Source organism: Sturnus vulgaris, chromosome 3 (assembly GCF_052056855.1).
Source record: "Sturnus vulgaris isolate bStuVul1 chromosome 3, bStuVul1.hap1, whole genome shotgun sequence".
Taxonomy (NCBI): Eukaryota; Metazoa; Chordata; class Aves; order Passeriformes; family Sturnidae; genus Sturnus; species Sturnus vulgaris.
The window spans coordinates 57458648-57479772 of NC_142245.1; the positions used below are offsets into that span (position 1 = coordinate 57458648).

A 21125-nucleotide genomic window follows, 5' to 3' on the forward strand; every position below is an offset into this window, starting at 1 on the left:
TTTGTCTTTTTTTTGTCTGATCAAAAAAATTCTTGTTGAAAAGCTGTCGGTGATGCTTTAGTAGAGAAAGGGTTTGTAAAACTATGAAGATATTTCCAGCCAATTAAAAGAAGATATTTGATTAAAGGTATCTTCTTGCAATATTTCTTTCAGATGCAGAATCATATTGTCAGAGTCCTTGTGTTTTACAGAAATAGAAATTTGAATTTGACCTCTCTAATGATACAATACATACAATAATGGCATTATAAAAGTGAGCCTTCTTATTCTCATTTCAACTCATTTCAATAATGTGTATGACTCTGTTGGCCCCTGTAGGGGAATAACATATGAATCTCTACAGAGAATGTTTCATATCTGCCTTCATTTTACCAGAGGAAAAAAAATATCTGTTCAAGTTCTCTGGTGCTCTGATTTAATGAAGTTCAAAGTACTGCATATTATCAGAAATTTGAATATATTTCAGGCTGATCTAGGCACACTCCAAAAATTCTCTGCATCCTTACATATGTTTCATGCCCCTTGTACAACAGATCAAATACATTATTCAAAGTTAAGTGGCCTACATATCTGTTCAGATTCATTGCTTGCTATTCCTTCCACTTTCAGTTGCAAAGCTGAAGGACATCCCTGTCTCACAGGAGTATGCAGTGAACCCAAGTGGTTGTTTTTAAAAGCTCTTTTCCTTTATATGTGTGACAGCCTAGAGAAGAAGGTCTGTGCCATTCAACCATTTTTACTTACTGAGCACTGTTTTATTAGAAAAGCACTGGTGAAAAAGCTGCATTAATTCTTTCACGCATGTTTTTGCTTTAGTATATCAGCAGTGTAGTTGGGTTGTCACGGTCCTTGGATGAATTATTCAAGCTCTTGACATCAGAGATTTCTGCTAGCGGATTGGCTGGTGCTGGGATAATAAAATCTTTCTACAGAAAAACAGTGGAGAGGGATGATGGCAGTGAGACCAGCAGAACTGCTGCTTCCAATACAGCTGGCTTTTTCTGGCTGTTGCATCTCTGCAAGAACATATAAGGATGTTTTTAAGGTTTGGCTTCATGGGAATCCTCCGATAAGAGATGGTGGAGGGATTTTTGTAAGACGCCTGCATTTCCAGTGAGGGAAAAAAAATTCCTTCTGGCTGTATTCTAAAGAAACACTGCACATGAGAGAGGGGTAGAAACTGCAGCAGCATCCACAGCAGCATCCACAGCAGCAGCAGGAGCAGCAGCAGCAGCAGCAATACCTATGGCTCACTGTAAAGCTGCTGGTGGCAGAAATGTCCTGTCACTGAATGTGCTTCCTGAATTCTTTCAGTGCCAGCAGGGTAAGTGGTGCGAATACGGAGCTGACAGTCCTTGTGAGTGGGGAGACCATAAGGAGCTGCATGGCACACAGGTTTTTTGAGTATAGAGAAACAGTACCTGTTTACCTATACAGGTAGAGTATATTTACTCTCTAGAGCATTTAGATAATTTAATCAATGAAAATTACACAATTGCTTCCAGGTAAATTTGTAAAAAGCATATTTACAGTGGAATTTTAAAAATCAGTGCACTGCTTGTGTTATGCTCAGACATAGATTTTACAGTGGTAAGATCTGTTCCTTTTAAGCCTATGCAAAATAAATGCTAGAACCAAGGAAATTTTATTGTCAGTAGTTCCAGTTGGACTCATAAAGTATATTTTATTCATGCAAATTCCCTTAAAACAGGTTATTTAGGAGAGCTGATTCTGCTGTTTGTTGGTATGACTGAAACTCTGTGTGTCTTCTGCTCGTAAAGTGTCCCTTTAGAAGCTGGAAGCTGGTTCTCTGATTTCCAGTTTTGTCAGAAGGCTATTTCTTAAATCACTAAGATACACTAAGACTATGAATTATGGAATAATTTTCACTTATTTCATTAATGAGAAGTTTCACTTCTGAAGACCTGGTTTATTTCTTTTGGCATGCCTTACCTTTTTTGTATCAGGATTGCTGGGGAGTTTTTTTGAGTTACAGAGGTGTGAATTAAGGCAGAACTGGATTAATTCTGTGTGTGCTTGATCTCTATTCCTGCACCTATTCATACGCAACCCAATAGAAGTATGCAAGTACTTCCATGGAAATCAATTTGGCTACCTACATATGTAATTGCAGAGCACAGCTGACATTTACTGTGTGTCAAAAGGAAAGCTTGTTCATGGTTAGGAACCATGCAGTGAGAAGTCTGTTTTTCAGAATGTAGAAACAATTGTCATATACAAAGTCAATACACCTCCCTGCCAAAAATAGTCAGTGTAGAATGAAGCATGATGCAGTATCTTAGTGATATTTTTCATAACTTGCCCATGACTGTAACAAGTAGATTCTGAGAATGTAATAAATTTGAAAAACTTACGTAATCCTTCCTGCCCAATGATATCAAAGGAAACTAAAGAATGCAAATTTTTTTTCTTAGGCACAAAGTGTAATAATCTAGCAATAGATGCTGGTGAGTTTAGGTATCTTTTTTCCCCTCTGGTATTTCTTATATGTGAGATGGTATTTATAAATAAAGAAAATATTCCTGAATTATAATGCACAGACACTTTTTGGGAGCTTGTATATATCAGCCACTGACCAACTGAAGATAACATTTTGACCTATGAATTTTGTGTGGTGATTTCTATCCCTGTGTACCCTAACTGTGAAGCAGAATTGCATGAGCATAAATTAATGAGTTTATTGCTAGGAATGCAACAAGCTTAGTAGTTATCTATTCCAGAACTTTAAAGGGTGATAAGGAATATTCCATTTTAATTTTACAGATATGGAATAGGAAGAATGCTGTTCAGTGCTGCACAAATCACTAGCAAATGCAGGAGCTAAAATGATATTGTTTTAACAGTTATTCCATCTGTAAATTTTGGGATATGCACATATTCTTATGAAAAGTAAATATAATGAAGCAGCAATTGTATTTATTTGAATTTTCTGTAGGGAAATGGACGTGTTCATTCAGAAGTGATGATGGTAATAACATGATTTGTTTTTCCATAATGAATATTAATAATTATAAATATTAATATATAATATATAATATATAATAATATATTAATATATTATTGTCTAATTATAAAATTAATAATAATAAATATTCCTCCTATTTTTGAAAGAAAAAATCTCTCATAAATACATGAATACCTCTGCTGTGAAATTATTCCATGTGTCAAAACTGCTTACCCACAAGAACGGGGCAGGACTTTGTGGATTGGTTACAATGCTGTGATGCTCTTCCCTCTACTGCTGTGACCCTTGCTGCTGAAGCTGGAGGAGCTGATTTGGGAGCTATTTTTATCTGTGCATCTGGCAGCTGTCCCACAGGGACAATCTGACAGTCAGGGAAATTCACTCTAAGCCAGACAATTGCTTTGAGACAGGACTAAGGGATGTAGTAAGTAGTGGTGTAGAAACTGCCTGAACTAGCTAATGGCCCCTTCCTGGCAGGATCTATCTCCCAGGGGATAAATAAGTTTGATAATGCAATTTCAAATCTTTAATTCAACATTCTAAACATTTTCAAATACATATGATAAGATGTATTTTTTTTCTAAGTCCCTAGCTGACTTTCTACATAAAAGCATCTTGGCTGTGGGAGATGTGGATTCTAGTTAAAAAGTATAGAGAAGTTCTAGGTGCTGAGACCTTGGGTAAGTATAGCATGGATTTAGAACTCAAAATTATATTGACATTTAGATTTTAAATGGTGTCTTTTTGGTCATTAGCTTGTTAAGACTTGAACTTTGCTGTCAGAACATTGTTGTAATAATATAAAGTATTCTTTATGACTACTTAGAGGCAAAATTAACAGTCTCAATAAAATATGGAGTTATTTCTGACAAGTGCAGAATACATTTGTTGTCAGTAGGAAATTTTACTCTTCCACCATGTAAATCTGAAAGTATCCAGTGATGTCTAATCAAACCGATTTCCTTTTATTCTCAGATGAGCAAGAGTCAGTGCAGAAACGGACTTTCACAAAATGGATCAATACTCATCTGGCTAAGGTAACACACGGTTTTGAATTTTTTTTTTTTTTTATCAAACCTTTTAATCTATGCCTATACAGTCCAGGAGTACAAAACATGTCTGATTTCTCTGAGCAGTATTTCCTAAAGCTGAAAAAGGAACTCCTCATCTGCACACCATTGAGGATGAGTCTCAGCATGGTAGTGGTCAGCTGCACAAGTGTGAGTGGTGTCCAGAGGCAACCACCCAGCTTCTTTGGCAAGAATTAAAAGGTAGCACAGGACCTGGTATTTCAGCCTGAGGGAACATCTGAAACGGTTTTCTATTAAATGGAAATATTAGACTTATTGCACACAATATATTCGAATAAAACTTAAGTGATGCCTTGTGTAATTTGTCCTGGTTGCAGACATAAGTAATGAGCGCTTCATGAATCCAGTTCTGAATTAATTATCTGATGCATTGTGGGATTTGTCATGAAACTATTGTTGCTTCTTAACACAACTTCAACTCCTGTTTTTGCCTTTAGAAGAGTAAAGACTGTGAGTTACACACAGTTTAGAAATATTAAGCTACAATTGTTACCAACCTTATTTCAAAGCAATAAGCAGTGAGATTCAGACATTCCTGGAGTTTTATACAACACAGCTCTAACCATAGTTAAAACTAGTCCAATAAATTGGAATTTTAAACTCCAAGAGCAGCTTTTTGCAATGTGTATTTTTAAACCTGAAGGTTAATGATCATTAAAATCGAGTAAAGAATAGCTGTAGCAGCACTGTTTTAACTTTTGTGTAAGGAACTGGCAAATAATACCCTCAAAAATGAGCCAAATAAAGCAGGAAGCCCATATAATGCTATATGGTGTGATTTGATCTAACAAGACAGTATGGTAGAGCAGCAACATTTATTTACATTGCTGAGGAATGTAATGGAAGAACTTACTGTGAAATTAATTACACTGGTATTGTAAAATTCAACTGTGAGAACAAAGTTATCTTCAGGACTTCTTGCGGTGGATTTTCACTGGAAACAAGGTCTGTCCCCATATTGTCTTTAAAATAATTTGGAAAAGCTGCTCATGTAGGAGAGAACTTAAGCACTCTGTTCTGTTTACTTCAACTGAAATCAAAAGACATTCAGTGTTTGCTGAAGCATCAGCTAAGGGAGCTGTGAACAAGCGTCAGAGGAGAAAAGTAACTCTTATTTCATGTCCATCTATTTCTTAATTGTGTTTTGTCATTAATAATAATCTGATAATTATGGAAAAGTAGAACTATTAGGTAGGTTACTGTTAGATATTGCAAGTGTGTGTGTGCATGTCATGACAAGACAATTTCCTAGTCTACAGACTGATCCTTGGGAAGAGACTAAGTCATGGGGGGAGTTCCTTTAAGAGATCTTGCCCTGGATTGAGGTTTGTGAAAGTTTCCTACTGTGCTGGTCCCTTTGGGCCATGAGGGCTCAGGTGAACCTTTTAATTTGCATGATCTGGGTGTGTAGTTCCTTAATGTGCCTGATACTGTGAAGACTGATCAAACACATTCAAATCAGGTGTTTACACAGCCACAGCCCTGACTTTTAGCTACCTGAGGTACCTTTCAGTTGCTTGTAGTAATTGACTTGTGTTAATTCACACTTCAGCAGGAAAGCTGTGTCTGTGATTCTTTTATGATGGCTGTCACTGCCTAAGTCAGGTCATCTGGCTCTGCTTCCCATTTCCGCTGTTACGCTGCCAAAGCAGAAGCGCTGTTTATAGAAATTAGACTCAACAGAAGTGACCCATGGCATTCAAATTCTTATGTGTTTAAAGCTTAAGCTTTTAAAACTTTGTTAGTTGTGTTTTTGGAAAAATGTAAGTGGAAATATGTTTTAATCACAGCTGTAAGGAAATACAGGTGGGTCTCTGAAGTGCCCAGAAATCCCTTTGCACTCGTGTTGTGACTTTTAACTCAAAATGTCAATATTTAGGCTATTTGAGAAAATAAAAAGGTTTTGTAAAAGGTTGTTGTGGTTTTGATTGTTTCAAAAGAAACTGGAGATCTGTAAGATCTCCATTGTCTGGAAACCTTTGACATGTGATATGGAAAAATCCTGGAAGGGGACCCACTTTTAGGCAGCATCATCTGCATTCTGCTGTCATCTTTGACCCAATAAAAAGTGGAGCATCTACTAGTCTGGTACCTAGTGAGGAACACTGTGAAGTGTTGGCCTCAAACTTACAGCAGAGAAAGAGCAATACATGCTGGGGGTAAAGGAGCTGGAAGTGAAGGAGTGAAGCTGAGACAGGAAAAAGGGGGTAGACAGGGGGAAGGTGATCTGAATTTTGTCTTTCTGTCTCACCATTGATCCAGAAACACTATGCTGAATTTGACTCAGTATATGCCTTCAAAATTAACAGTAACTTCATGTCAAATTGTCTCTCTGTCTCTTGGCTACTCTTGGAAAACTCTGGGTTTCTTTGCTTTCATTGCCATTTTTTTATAGTCTCATAAAATTATTAATGGAAAAAGTAGGAGGAGGAAATAAGAGAAAAAAACCCTATAATTAGGGTATCTAACTCTTAACACCATAGCTATCTAAAGAAATGTTTCATCATAAATGCGTTTGAGGGGTTTTGAAAATACTTCATGAAACCTAAAAAGCAGGAGAAATTAATGGTTTATATGCAAAGACTGATGGGGTTTTACTGTAGCAATTTGAAAGATGAGTTTAGAGGTAAGGAAAGGTAGAGTTGCCATCCTTATACTGTGTTGGTTGAGTAGAGCATAGGAGGATCTAAAAAGGAGCAGTTTCTTACATTGTCAGGAATAGTGATTTGAAAAAAATGGAAATACAGATGTGATTTGATGATTTTAGGTAGAACCAAGACCACTTCATTGCTTGGGAACATAAAGTAGGATGTGATTGATTGTCAGGGTTTGCTAGGAGTAAAAGATTCCTCCCTGCTAATCTGTAAGATCTTAGTGTATGTTTTGCATCTAAAAAGTCATACTTTAATTGAAACAGAAACTAATTCAATAACTAAGGCTACCAAGTACATTTAACCAATTATTTGTGGCTATTTAATGTTAGGAATGGATTTGAAAATAAGGATACAAATAAATACGAATGAGCAAAACAGATAAATGAAACGAGACTATTGCTGAAATTTCTACACCAAAAGGGTTGTCAGGCACTGGAATTGGCTGCCTATGAAAGTGGTTGAAATCATCCCTGGAGGTATTTGAAAGAGGTGCAGATGTGACACTTAGAGCTATGGCTTAGTGGTGGACATGTCAGTGTTAGGTTAATGGTTGGACTTGATTTTAAAGCAGTTTTTCAGACTAAATGGTTTTCTGGTTCTATGCATTGAATTTTATGAAAGGCAATAGGAGAAAGGTGTGAATTTTTATTTCTCGCTCACTCTTAATGATAGAATGCTACCTTTTTAAAATTATACTTCGTATTGAAAAGATGTTCTTTTGCAAGCAGAAGACAAGGACTAATTAAGGGACAACTCAAAAGATGGAGGTAAAACAGCCTTGATGCAAGCTGTGCCCTCACTCAGAGGGGATGAACAAAGACGAAAGACCTGCAAGTTTGCTAACTAGCAGGTAGTGTAAGGCAGCTTCATTTTGGGTGAGCTGTTAGCACAAGGCTGCATCTGTCCCTCTGCTGTGTCTCTAACCCCAGCTGTCTCTGTTCTGTGATTCTGAGCAGTAATCTGGTGAGACTTATCAATGGGAAATCATGTTTTCTCTGCCAGCCACTTGCAGAAATTGGGTCATAATCTGTGAAATGAATGTGGTCTATCTTCTGGTGATCCTTTTGAATTTATGTGTATCTGTGCAGTTCTATTAATGATAAATGAGATATGCATGGGAAACAGGACAAGAAGTTTTCTGGTTCCATATAATTTATTCGTATTTTTCTATAGTTGTAGAACTGTCCTTCTCATCTCAATCTGAGCTTCAAACTATAGACATAATTTGAGTATGCTTCTAATTATCTTTTGAAACATCTTCTCAAAATCTAAATGTAAGATACAGAATGAATTTGCACCAAATATTTCAAAAAAGATACATTAAGTGCCTTCAGAACAGCAATTACATAAATACTTTTTCATTTCATTATCTATGCCAATTATTGAGGTAGAAAGGATGAAAAAGATATCACTTTCTTTAATAGTTGAGGCATGTGCTTTTTACTGCCTTTTTCATCTTTCATGAAAGTTTGGGGGAATGGTAGTTTCAAAGTTTGAAACACAGACTGTAAATTGGTTTAACCCAATCAAATAACATTTTTGTTCCCATTTGTAGGGATAATTTTAGTATTTGTACTCACCAAAGTATTGCTGTAAACTCACGGATAGAGTGAACAACAAATACTGAAAGAAATTATTATTAATTTTGTGTTTACATTAAGAGGATGCACACATTAAAAAACAAAAGCAGAGGATGGATATCAAAAATAAAACTAAGAATGGATGAAAATTTTTAATTTTATTTATGGAGTATTTATATAAAGCTGAATTAAACCAGGGCATTAAGTCTCATATTAAAGGTTTTGAATCTGCATAATTATATCTTTCATAGCAAAGAAAAAAAGAAAAAGAAACGGGTATATCAAGACACAGAGCTCTCACACATAGTGCTGTCCATGATGTTAGCTTGTTCTTAAAATGTAAATATAACTTGGTCTTTCATTAACCTCATAAGTTTTCATCATTTAACTGAGTCTGATTCTTTTGGTCTTTTTCAAGACAGAAAATAGAGGCTCCCAGTATTTTAGTCACTGACACAGAAAAAAAAGCTACTGTCCACCTTGACTACATAATGAGGGGAATCTGACTGGTAGTTTTCTGCTTCAGCAGTTACTGTATGTTTTCAGCTAGTATTGCATATGACCTCTAACACTAAACCATGAATGCTAAATTAATTTGTGTGATGAAATTAATCATGCAAAACTTAGGACTGAGTCCCTCAGCTTTAGCAATTAAAAAAGTCACTAACAGCAAAGAATATGAAAACATTCATATGGATTTAGGAATTAAATTGTGGCAGAGGGTTCCAGCTATTACAGAGTAATGGAAATTTCACATTGTCCTCGCTGTTCTCACGTATATTTCCCTGCAGAGACAAATCTAGTAGTTACATAGATTTGTTCCTGTTTGTGCATGTGGATAGATTTTCATACATTTTTTCAGTAGTTTTTGAAAGATTATTTGAAAATTAATGTAGCAAAAATAGTTTTCAATGTCTGCATTGGCTTTCATTATGATGCAGATGCTGTTTTTGTATGATTTATTCATTAGAGAAGTTAAGTATAGGGTGTGAGGAAAAGATTCCTGTAGAAATTACAGATTCCTGTAATTTCTCATGCAAATGAGAAATTAAATGCAAGAAAAAGTTTTGCAATAAAAGAGAAAAGCTTAGCAAATATATTTTTGTTGTATCGCTGAAGTTTGGATTTTAAAAAATTATTTTACTGAATATGAAGAAGAATTTCTAGAGATTGCAGGTCTACTAAAAATCTTTTTTGGGGGTTTATCACTTAAATATTTTCTATATGTACCAGTATTCCGTTCTTTAGGCAATTCAGAATATTTCCTGGAGATTACAGCAAATTAGACAAGTTTAAAGAGCAACCAGTTTATTTATGCAAAGCGTTTCTTCCACAGTTCTCATTTATGATCAGTTTTAAACACAGTTATTTAAATAAATATTTAATATTACCAAAATCTAGTTTATTAGCCTTGAAGATTCATTCTTATTTAATTCATATTCCTTCTACAGATCCCATGAATTTATTTGTTCTGAGTGTGACTCCCTCCTTGGGACATGGCTGTTCCTAAGTATCATTATCACGATAAACTACATTACTTTGATTGGATAAACTGCAGTAAAGGAGTGTTTAATAGAATTCATGCAATGAAGTATGTAGCAGATCATTAATCTTAATTTTCTGTTTTTCTTTCCTGAAGAAGCTTGCAAAAAAACCTTAATCAAATACTAAGTCACCTGAAATCATAGTGCGGACCACCTGAAAAGTTGTAGATTTAATATGTGTCATTATTCGTTGAAATATATTTTGAGTTCTGCCAAGAAATTTTGTTCACAAAGATGACAATTGAAGAGTTTTCTTAGCGTTACAGAATAATTCTTCTTACAGGTTTTCCAACATTCAAAATAGAGTGCATTTGGATCATTGCAGCTGACTGCATTGCTAGGGCTTTACACTTATGTGCAAAAAACCAAAATCCGAAGAACATTCAACATTTTAAAATTGCAAAATTTTTTCCCTTACTTTTACTGATTTACAGTTAGTATTTTGGCAGTGCATTAAGGAACTAAGTGAATAGTTGTTCAGTCTGAATCATTAAAAAGTTTTTAATATATTCTAAGTGAATATAGTTTAAAAAAACTCCAAACCTTTCTCCTCTGGAGGCTAATAAGTAATCAATGTTCACTTTCATCTTTTGCTACACTTGATATTATATTTGCAGCCAAGGAGTAAGTGTTTACCAATTCCAACAGAAGATGTGTAAATATCAGTGGAGGATCTGCTAGAAAATATTTAAGCAGCTTAAGTCATCCTGTGCAATGGTCAGTATATAATAAATAAGCACATGTGGACTTCTCAGTGTCAGCTAGTGTGTGTATCGGCATGGGGAATAAGATTGATATCTATGCTTGTGTGAAAGAGGAATATATTTTTATATATGTGCCACTAGAAATATAACTCATCCCATATTTCTGAGAGTGACTTTAATGATAATCATCATCCTCATCATCTAAATTTCATGTTTATGTTCCCAAAGTAGTTAAAAAAACCCCGTGATTTATGAAACATGATGAGAGTGTAACCTCCTTGTAATTAGGCATCAACATCTTCAGGGTAGTCTAAAACATTATATTATATAGTGTACCTGGAACCTTTCTGACAGTCTATATAATTGACTAAATTTCCATGCTAGAGGGGTATGGAAACATACATCTCTCTTATACAGGAGATCTTGTGGCACAGGTATTGTATCTGCCTTCCGTTCCAGTTTTATTGGTGTAAGATCCATAGTGTGTGCTGCTAAACACTGGCAGTGTCTGTAATTATGCCACCTTCCAGCAACCAAAAGTACATTTCAGCTTGCTGAGTTAAGGACAATTGTGATTCTCACACTTCAGAGAAGTAGCTCTTACGAGCTTTGGTGCTCGATGGATTTTTTTCTGCTTTTCGTCTTACTCAGTGCTTTCTCTACAGCTGTTTCTCCCCAAACCAGTGTTTGATTCAAGTAGAAAGTACTGTAGGTGTTAATTTGCTTGAGATGTTTTCACTGCCTAACCATAGTACCAAGCCTCAGTTAGGGTGTAAATCTAGTTTTTGTAGTTTCTGTCCATACCACTGAAGGGTGCTTCAGAGCAAGAGTTTGGCTTGGATGATCAGAGGTTTTAACTACAGAGTGAAGTTCTACTCTGGGGAAACCAGAAGCGCTTCCCAGACTTGCTTAACAGATGAACTCCAGGTGACTTTTGGCTTCATGTTGGGATGAGAAAATTCTGACCTCTACCTCGATAAAGAAAGAAAGGATACCAAAGCACACAAGTTAGAAGGGAGCTGTGTTACACTCAAAAAGGTTCTGGCAAGTGCATTATGGACACCAGAATCACAGGATACTGGAAATCTCACTTACCCTTCAATTTAAATGTATCCTAAACTGCCCACTATACGAAACTCATCTCTCTCCATTGCTGTAGAGTCAATTTCAAGAGACAAGCCTCACTACTGGGGCATTTGGATAGGTGGTTTTTTCAGGCCTTCACCTCCTGTTGGCTTAGTGTGGCAGCTGCTGTAATCCTCTCATCTTTATGGCTGAATTATTTTAGCACATAATTCTTCGATGTTTTTTCATGTGGTAATGCTGATAAAACCAAAGCTGCTCCAAGCTTCAAACAGGAAATGATAACATAGAAGGTGAGGAAAATTAATTGCATTTGTGTCAACTGCCTGTGATGTAAGACTGGGACAAATTAATCTTCAGTGACCCTCTTGCTCCATTGATTTCTTTAGTGTTATATGAAAGAGGAACATGATCCAAGGAATAACATTATCTATTGCATTGCTAGGAAATAAAAAAGAACTATGACTAAATATTCCCTCATAATGAGTTGTAGTGCTGCTTTATTTTATATACATGAGAAAATAGGCTCTTCTATTAGTGTGACTATTAGAGCATGTCAAATCTCAGATGAAGTATGCTTCCAGCAGAGGAGTTCTTTTTTCACTTCATGCCGAAATTATGTTTCATTGAAATACTACTTTATTCAAGCTGAACATTTTTTTTTTATTTGAGGAGTCAGAATCTTTTTCTTTCTCCTGATTTGTTACTGCATTTTTACCTTTTCAAGAGAAGTGTTTCATTTCTTAGATTCATCTTTTCAAATCTCTATTTCTATACAAAAAAAGTAATAGATAATTTGTTGTGCAAGCACTTCTTTTAACAAGTATCCCGAAAGTAAATTATTAAACCTAAAGTAGCTTCAAGAATTTTGTAGTCTCATTGTAATTTTAGTGAATAAGCAGGTATTAGTATTATTATCATTATTTTTATTATCATCATTCTTATCATTATCATCATCATCATCATCATAAGGTATATGAATTCTCACAAGCTGATGGTAGCTGGAGGATGCCTATTCCATTTGTCAGCTGAACCAAATTTACGCTTCTTGTTTCTGAGAGACATTTTGTGATCGTTAAACTACTGACTAGCTGAGAGCCATAATTCCAAAAATTTGGGTTCATTTAAGAATAGAGGGTTTTATTATATGACTTTGTTATTTAAAATTTCTAAAAGATCATCAGTTTACATTTTTAAGTATTGTTATTGTTGTTCTTGGGAAGGTAAAAACATTTGCCAAGCAATTTGTCTTAAGTAGGAGCTGAGACAGTGCTGGCAGCACCCAAAACCTGCAAGGCTGGAGGAGAGGAGAGAAAATACAGCAACTCAGTGTAACAACTGTCATCTGTGAGAAAGTGGCAACATCACTCAACCTACTACACTGCTCTAGGGATGTTCCCTTCATACAGCTCCTCCTATTGCTTGGACTGAGAGAGTGAAATTTCTGTGAAATACTTAACACAAGGGAAAATAATCTGATGGATTGAAATGTGGCTGTAATAGTACATCTGTAAGTTGTGTGTATTTTGCAAAACCAGAGGCAGCTGTTGGTGTGTTTCTCTGCTTGTTGCAGGGGCCAGGAGGTTTTCCCTTTGTATCATCAGTTGCAGAAATCCACAAAATGTTACAGTCCTGTGCCAGAAATGTGAAGTAAATGATGTGGTGGCAAAGCAGTGGTTAAAGAATATATTGACATTAAACATTATAAAACACAAAGAAGGGGACCAACCACTCTCTTTGGGTTTCTGTTCAAGAGGAATGGAGTTAGGATATAATACTGGTGAGCCTTTATAATATCTGAAGCCTTCTTCCTTTTCAGCGCAATCCTCCCATGCTGGTGAATGACCTGTTTGAAGATATCAAAGATGGGGTAATGCTAATTGCCCTTTTGGAGGTTCTTTCAGGGCAGAAGCTGGTAAGAACTTTCTTCCTTCTAAATATACAAGATAGTTGCATAACGGCTGTGGGATACAATTTTCTAATAAGTTTCTGTATTTCTATACTGTAAAAAAACTTACTCTTTCATAGGAGAATAAGTTTTTCATCAAGTGGATTATCTGATTACAAAGCATTATTGCAGGTTATTACAGGTATGCTTGATTATATGCATTTTTCTTAATTTTGCCATGTAGCCCATAAAAATTTCTTACTTGTATTAGTCTTGGCAATTCATCTGGGTTTTGCTGCTATGACACAATCAAGGTCTAAACTGCAGGTTATTTTTATGCATCTTGAAAAAAAATGAGACTTTTCTTGTTAAATTTATGACTTTGTTTCAAAAAAACCTCATACAAGCTCCTCAAATTTCATAGGGGCTTATATCCATTTGCCTTGACAGTTGCTCTGCTACTGTAAAGAACCCGAAATGATGCCAAATGGCTTTTTCACGGCCAAGTTATGTACAGAGGGGATGGTGTGCACACAGCAAACAGGCTGCCTCTTGGGAGGCAGGCTAGTTTTGTGCATGGAGGAGAAAAATGAGAGGATTTTAGGCCGAGGGCTCTGACTTTTCTCAAAGCAGCTCGCAGGTCAGGTGGCAGCATCTGAAGGAGCAGTGCAGCCTGTCATTCAGCTGCCTCCAGGGCTCAGGTGTTACAGCCTCGCTCACATGCAGGCAGTTTGCTCTCCTTTTCATATATCACCTCTGTTTTGATTGAAGGTGAACCCCAAAATTAGGCAGTAAATCAAACTGCAAAGGCGATTTTACTGTGAAATGGGATAAAGCTGTACTATCCAGTGTGTTTCTGCTCTATTGAAATACATTCCTTTCAGTTTCTGTTAGTCTGAGACAGAAAGCCTCCCTCTTGTGGCAAACCAGAAGTAGTGAAACAGGAAAAAATTTTAGTGATGGCACCTGTTACAGTGAAATTCACTGGATTGTATCCTGCCTATATTAATTAGGGAAAGACAGGAGATATTCCAAAACTAGAATAGTGTCTGGTGAACTTAAAGGTTATGTATACCAGCATATGATATCTTGCAGTAACTGCAAGAGGGATTTAGAATTTATAGTAGGACTTTTTAAAAGCCATTTGTAACATCCTGAAAGGGAATTTAAATTACAATAGTTGCACATTTGCATTACAGTATAAAGTTCTGTAGAGAATTTGATTCCGCTGTGTGTATTAGAAACCTAGCATATGTTCTTGATTGAATTCAGAAAATTCTGTCTTTTTTTAGCCTACATGTCTTAAGTTCTGTGAAATTCATTGTTCAGTGGGAACTTAGCCGAGGTTTTAATTGCCAATAAGGTACTAGAGAGATGGATGAAAGTTCTTAGGTAAAATGTCTTCATTGCAGACTGATTTTTAAAAATAACAGCCACTTTGACTTAGCATTGCAGGCAAAAATATTTCACTGGGAGAATGTTGTCTTCTCTTAAAGGCACCTATATATATACACACACATATATATGTGTGTGCGTGTGTGTGCATGTATATAAAAATAGTAGTAGCTATTTTAGATTAGAGAAACAGTTCTCTGATTTAATGATGTTTATGGGGTGAAGTCAACAGTTTGCATCCTGAGATTAAGGCATATGTAACTTTTTAATAATGGAATGATCACATTTGTGTCCCCTGTATTTGTCAGTTCTCGTCATGATGTATATGTAAAGATACAATTCAATAATTTCGCTATTACAAGGATCATTTTTACATAGGCATTGACAATTAATCTGGAAGTTCATTTTTTGAAGCATAAATCTAATTTAAGTTTAATCTGTTCTTTCTCTTTAAGCCTTGTGAGCAGGGACGTCAGCTGAAGAGAATTCACTGGGTTGCCAACATTGGTACAGCTCTTAAGTTTTTAGAAGGTAGACGGGTAGGTATTATAGGACTTAGCCCTGTTTTTACTTTTTTTTTCCTTTGTCTCCATAAGGATACAATTTGTATATATCCATCTGTTTTTATTCTCCAAAATTTGAGCTATGTATGCAGTCTTCAGTTTCAACACAGTGCCTAAAAAAGGCTGCTGTAATGTAAAAATTGTGAGGTCCAGCACTATAATATGCAGCAATGCATAGGGTAAAACTTCTTTTTTTTTTTAATGTGCTTATTGGCTCCTCATGATCTCTACTTCCCTGTTACTGTTCTCAGCAAAGAGTAAACTTTAGTTCGGGAGAGACACACATTTATAATTTAAGAAAATAGTTTTCTGGTCTTCATAGCTTTTACATGCAAAAATCTACTTCCTGAAATTACAGATGTGAAAATTTGAGACAATATGACCCCTTATTAGCTTGCCAGGACTTCAGACTAATTCCTGGATTTATTCTGGTACAGTAAGTACTGTGACTGTTTTAGGAAAAAAAAAATTAACAAAAGAAGAAAACTGAAAATCTGATTTTGATCTAGCTATGACTATCATTGTATTTTTGTCCAGACTTGTCTTATTAGTTGTATTAATGTCCCGGATTTCCTTCTAGAGGGCGTTGGAAATATGCAAGGTGTCAGGTGTATCAGGGTGGTCAATAGCAGTGTTCCATAAGCTGAATCCAACCTAAAGGATGCATCTATCCAGCCTGCTGTCACTCTTCTCCTCCCAGAGGAGGTGGGAATACTGTTCAGACAATAAGTGTCCCTTCAGCAGCTGAACAGCATCCCTGGGCTGTACTCAAAGGGCAACAAACACAGACAGGATCTCCTTCCTCTGTGGGTTCTCCCATAAATAAACCTTATTATAGCAGACACTTCTGCTAACACTCCTGTTACACTACAAACTACAGTTTGCAATTAACAGATATTATTCTGGACAAAATTGGCGTTCTTATAGTTCTGAAAAGCTTATTTTTAGTTCTAGATTCGTCTTAATGGTGTATAAGATAAAGGTAACTCAATAACTAGACTGGATAGGCTGTGCTTCTGTGAACAATAGCCTAATCAGAAGCTTTAGCTGAGTCCCTGTAAATCTTTCGGTTTCTAATAGATGCTAAAATAACCTCACTTTCTAGAAAAAGAAAAGCTTTTCTTGGAATTGGTCCAGCTGGGAGAATGACGTGTATTTTTTTAAGATAGGGAATAGAAAATTTTCCTTATTGACTGGTGGAGGAGCTAGTAATGTCAGTTTTCCTAGAGTTTTGTCGATTTCTTGGTGGAGAAAATTGCGATTGTAAACTATGGGGACTTCTCTGCCTCTTCCAAAGTAGACTGTGCAGATTTAATTCGGAAAAAAACTTGCAGGTTTGGACAACATTTTGTTTGCACTTGATATTATCTAGTGGATTTCCAACTGCTGATTCAGAGAAATGCAGTATTTTCTCTGTTTTGGAGAGATAAATGAGGTCACTTGAAGTCATTTGCCATCTTCTCTTTAGACTTTGCCAAGGTTTTTCCACAGCCTTTGTCCTTGAACATGCTTGAAGTAGATGGGCACTTTGGCAGCTATTCATATTTTTATTCTGATTGGTGTCTGACTCCTAGTTTTGCTGAGGAAATAAGTACTAACATAGTTGCTAACTTTTCAATACTGCTTGTTTTATTTCATTTCCTTGAGCATTATCTACATCTTAGTTTCTTTATCATATATTCCCCTCTTTATTTCCTTCTATTTTACAAACTTATTTTAGGGTGATATTTTATTCAGACTGTAGATTAGCAGTTGAGAGTTAATAGTAATGAAATCTGTTCCCATTTCTGTTGAAAGACTTGATTTGACCTTGGACAACTAATTTTTTCCCACTCTATTTTTAAAAGAGCTATTGTTAGGCTTGTCTTGGAATGGGGCCTTAATCAGTGGTTGTGATATCTTTTACAATAAATGCTCTTTGCAGGAGAACCCTAGCATTCTTTTTTCCATTTTCTTTCTTTTTCTTTCTTTTTTGTTTTTTCCACCCTTTTCCTTTTTATATTTTTATTTTTTAACTCGTTTTTTCTTTACATTGCACATGGGTTAGAACTATACCAAGAAATCCCTGCATAATTAAAAATCTGTTGCAGAGTATTTAATTTGCTCTCCTGATTAAATTTTATTGTAAGATATGCCAAAGATGTGCTTTCTTTGCATTAAAAAATAGATTAATGCATTTACCTAATAATTAATCATTAAAAATTTATTTTTGTGTCATATTTTTCCTTTTGCTTTTCACGCTAGTCCGTATACAGAGGATCTCCGGTTTGTACAGTGTTTCTATCTAATTTTTATTTTTTCTTCTGCTTGAAATTATTTTTTCTACAAATAATAGCATGGATTAGTCTTAAAAGTTTTCCATTACTTGCAAAGCCTATCTAAATGTGAAATTATACTTGTCTAAATGTGAAATTGCGCTATTCAGTATTTGAGTTTTTTAAATTGAGAATCTTGTTTGATTGCAGAAATACATTTCAAATACAGAGCCTATTTGAAATGCATTTCATAGTTACTGTTCTTTTTGTATGTAGTAATACATTTTCTTTTCTATACAGATTAAGCTTGTCAACATAAACTCAACTGATATTGCTGATGGTAGGCCTGCTATTGTGCTTGGCTTGGTGTGGACCATAATTTTATATTTTCAGGTACTACATTTTTTATACTTCAGAGTCGCTTGCTCAAACAATGGTTCAGATCATTACTTTACATGAACTGGTCCAGTTCCAGTCTTTCACTGTAGCTAAGTCACTTTGGAATCTGCTGAGGATCTGATCCTGAATAAAGTGACAATTGATGGTGGGGGTGCTTCACATTGAGTAAAATTCCACTTGTCAGTGGAATGGGCTGGTCTTTGCCTAGAACAGAGTCCCTTCATCACCAAAACATGTTCTTCTGCTTTCTCTAAAGAATACAACATAGCAAAAGAAGAAAGTAATAGAGTTGTGGATTCTTGTTCCAATTATCTTTAGCAACCTCAGTGGTGACTGCGCTGAATGTCTAATTCCAGTGCACTAGATGTCAGTCAGTAATTATTCTCAAACCATACATGTAAACATGGTGATTTCAGTGGCAGATGAAATCTGCCAGGTATTTGCAAGGATGAAATTTAGCTGTTAGTGATGTAGACTGAGAAAGGGTTGAATTTCTAGAGGAGAAATCACTTGCCTTCTGTTGAAGTTAGGTGGGAGGTAAAACTGGCTTCTAAATCCTGTCCATATGGGTTAACAAAGTGAGTCACTGTTCAACACTTAAAATAACAACTAATTTTATTGCTCTTCTTTATGAAGTTCTTTGGCTCCCTCATGATGTCTCAGGAATGCTGTTCTCCTCAGCATCAACCACTGTGACGCCTCAGTAGTTCAGAGTTCATCAGTATAAAAGTTAGTCAGAATTATATTAACATTTTCATTTATAGCTCATTGAAATGAACACAGAAGATTATGTTTCTCATTTCAGTTTACTGAAACTAGTTCTCTGCATCATTTTTGTCATTTTTTGACCTTTCTTTTAGTTGTCACAGGCAGGTAGATAATTTTAACGTGAAAGCAGGAATCCATAAAAGTTGTGATTCTAATTCTGGCGGACTCATTCTGTGATATGGCAACTTTGGATTTTAAGAGGACAGCATAAAAAACATCCTCTAGATATAGCTTTGTCGTGTTAAATAACCAAATTCTTAGTCAAATTAATGTTCTTGGAAGAATCAAGTTAATGATGTGATGAAAGGCGTAATTACCATCCTGCACCCTCAACAAGCACTTTTAATGTGCTTTGGCTGCAGTACATTCACTGTTTCTTCACAAGGTACCTCTAAGTAAAAACACAACTGAATTTATGCCAGAACAGTAAAACAGGAAGTACAAAACTATCCAGATGAGATCATTGAGTTCACTGACATTCTGTAATTGAATGAAACTCCTCTGAAATGAGTGGATTTTTTTATAATCTGAACTCAAACTACATGTAAGATATTGTCTCCTATTTTGGTGATAATTTTCTATAATAGATAGCATGACACATTTGCGTATTGTTCTAGCTGTAGGGTGTGAAGTCAATAACTAGTGCTTCTGAATTTAGGACCATCACCTGAGCACATACATTAGCATTTCTAAAGTTCCTGTAACGTATGTTTAAATAAGACACAGTTAATTATAGCTTCTGCCCAACTTTATTTTGACAATTGTATTGGCAAATTATTAAAGAAACTGATGTGAATCAAGAAGATTATCTACAAAGAGTTAATTAATATTTTCTCCCTGTAGATTGAAGAGCTTACAAGCAACCTCCCACAGCTGCAGCCCTTGTCTAGCAGTGCTTCTTCTGTGGAAAGTGTTGTCAGTTCAGAAACTGCAAGTCCCCCAAGCAAACGGAAGGTGGTAACCAAGGTCCAAGGAAGTGCCAGGAAAGCTTTGTTAAAATGGTTACAGTACACAGCAGCAAAGTAAGTAAACTACAGATGAACTGAATTTATATTTTAAGTGAAATCTTTTTGCTCAGATTCTAAGCTCTCTCAGTCAGGGATCATCCTTTTGCTCTTTTTGTATTTATGTAGTACCTTTCTCTATATATAATTATAGAGCCCCACACCATATTCTTTTTGATTACTGAGGCTGCTAAATGTTACCACCATACAACAAATCAAGTAATAAGTAATGATTTACATTAATTTTGCATGCGATCATATTTCATAGTTTCTGACTAATGAATGGGATTATCTCTGACAGAATGAGGAGCTGAAAGGGGAATTGATGTCTGAATGACAGTGCATTAGTCCTGCTGCCGAAACACTAGATGTGACACTGCCTGTAGCACACTGATTAAGCATTCCTAAGTGAAAACTTGTAGGAACACTAAATTCTGGCACTTGCTGTTGAAAGGCAAGTGATGAAAAGTTATGTATATCCTCCTGCAGTTTCTTGATACAATGGAAATATTATTACACAAATTGCCCCAAATCTTCATTCTTCTTTATCCAAGTTATTTTGGAGTTATTTCTCACTGTTACTAGTTAACTTAAGATTCTTTTCCTTTATTCTATAAGATTACCCTATGCTTTTTCAGCTTTCAAAAGGTATTAACCCCCTAATAAATTATATCAAAGATACTATAGTAGTTTGAAGTTTCTACAATAAGAAAATCAGTAAAATAACATGGATTTATTTGCTCAAATTAAAGAATCACTGCTATTTGAAGACATCAATTGTGCAAAATATAGAGGGGAAATGATCAGTTATTGGATGGTGCCTAAGAGAAAAAAAAAATATTGCGAAGATTCAGACTTATGCAGAGGTAGAATACAGTAATTTATAGTGCAATGCAGTCTAATTTGAATTTCTTCCTTTACACTGTTGTTGGTAACACACCGGCATTGGAAAGTGATCAGCTTCTATTTCCAGACATGCAAACAGCCAAAATGAAAAGAGATACATAAATTAAACTGTCAGTTTTATTGGGACGAGTCAATAAAATATGTTGGAAGAAGCCAAGTAATACCTAGTGGTACACTTCATCTGGGCCTGCCTCACATTGCAGTTTGCACGGGCTACTTCCTTAAAGTCAGTGAAAGTGTTTCACTGATTGCAGTGAGATTTGAATGAAGCTTTACTCAGTTACTGCTGCTTGAACCTCCCAATG

At 35.7% G+C, this 21125-nt stretch overlaps 1 protein-coding gene across 1 annotated transcript in view; it reads left to right on the plus strand.

Annotated features, from left to right (window-relative positions):
• The first annotated feature begins 1230 nt into the window (after nucleotides 1-1230).
• The window catches only part of SYNE1 (spectrin repeat containing nuclear envelope protein 1), a 240444-nt gene continuing 220549 nt past the window's right edge, over nucleotides 1231-21125 (plus strand). The window contains exons 1-7 of the mRNA XM_088161722.1: nucleotides 1231-1324; nucleotides 3962-4023; nucleotides 13462-13557; nucleotides 15381-15464; nucleotides 17733-17753; nucleotides 18044-18136; nucleotides 19754-19932. Of these exons, the coding sequence (XP_088017848.1) occupies nucleotides 1246-1324; nucleotides 3962-4023; nucleotides 13462-13557; nucleotides 15381-15464; nucleotides 17733-17753; nucleotides 18044-18136; nucleotides 19754-19932 (614 nt within the window). The 5' untranslated portion in view covers nucleotides 1231-1245. The remainder of the gene's footprint in view (nucleotides 1325-3961; nucleotides 4024-13461; nucleotides 13558-15380; nucleotides 15465-17732; nucleotides 17754-18043; nucleotides 18137-19753; nucleotides 19933-21125) is intronic.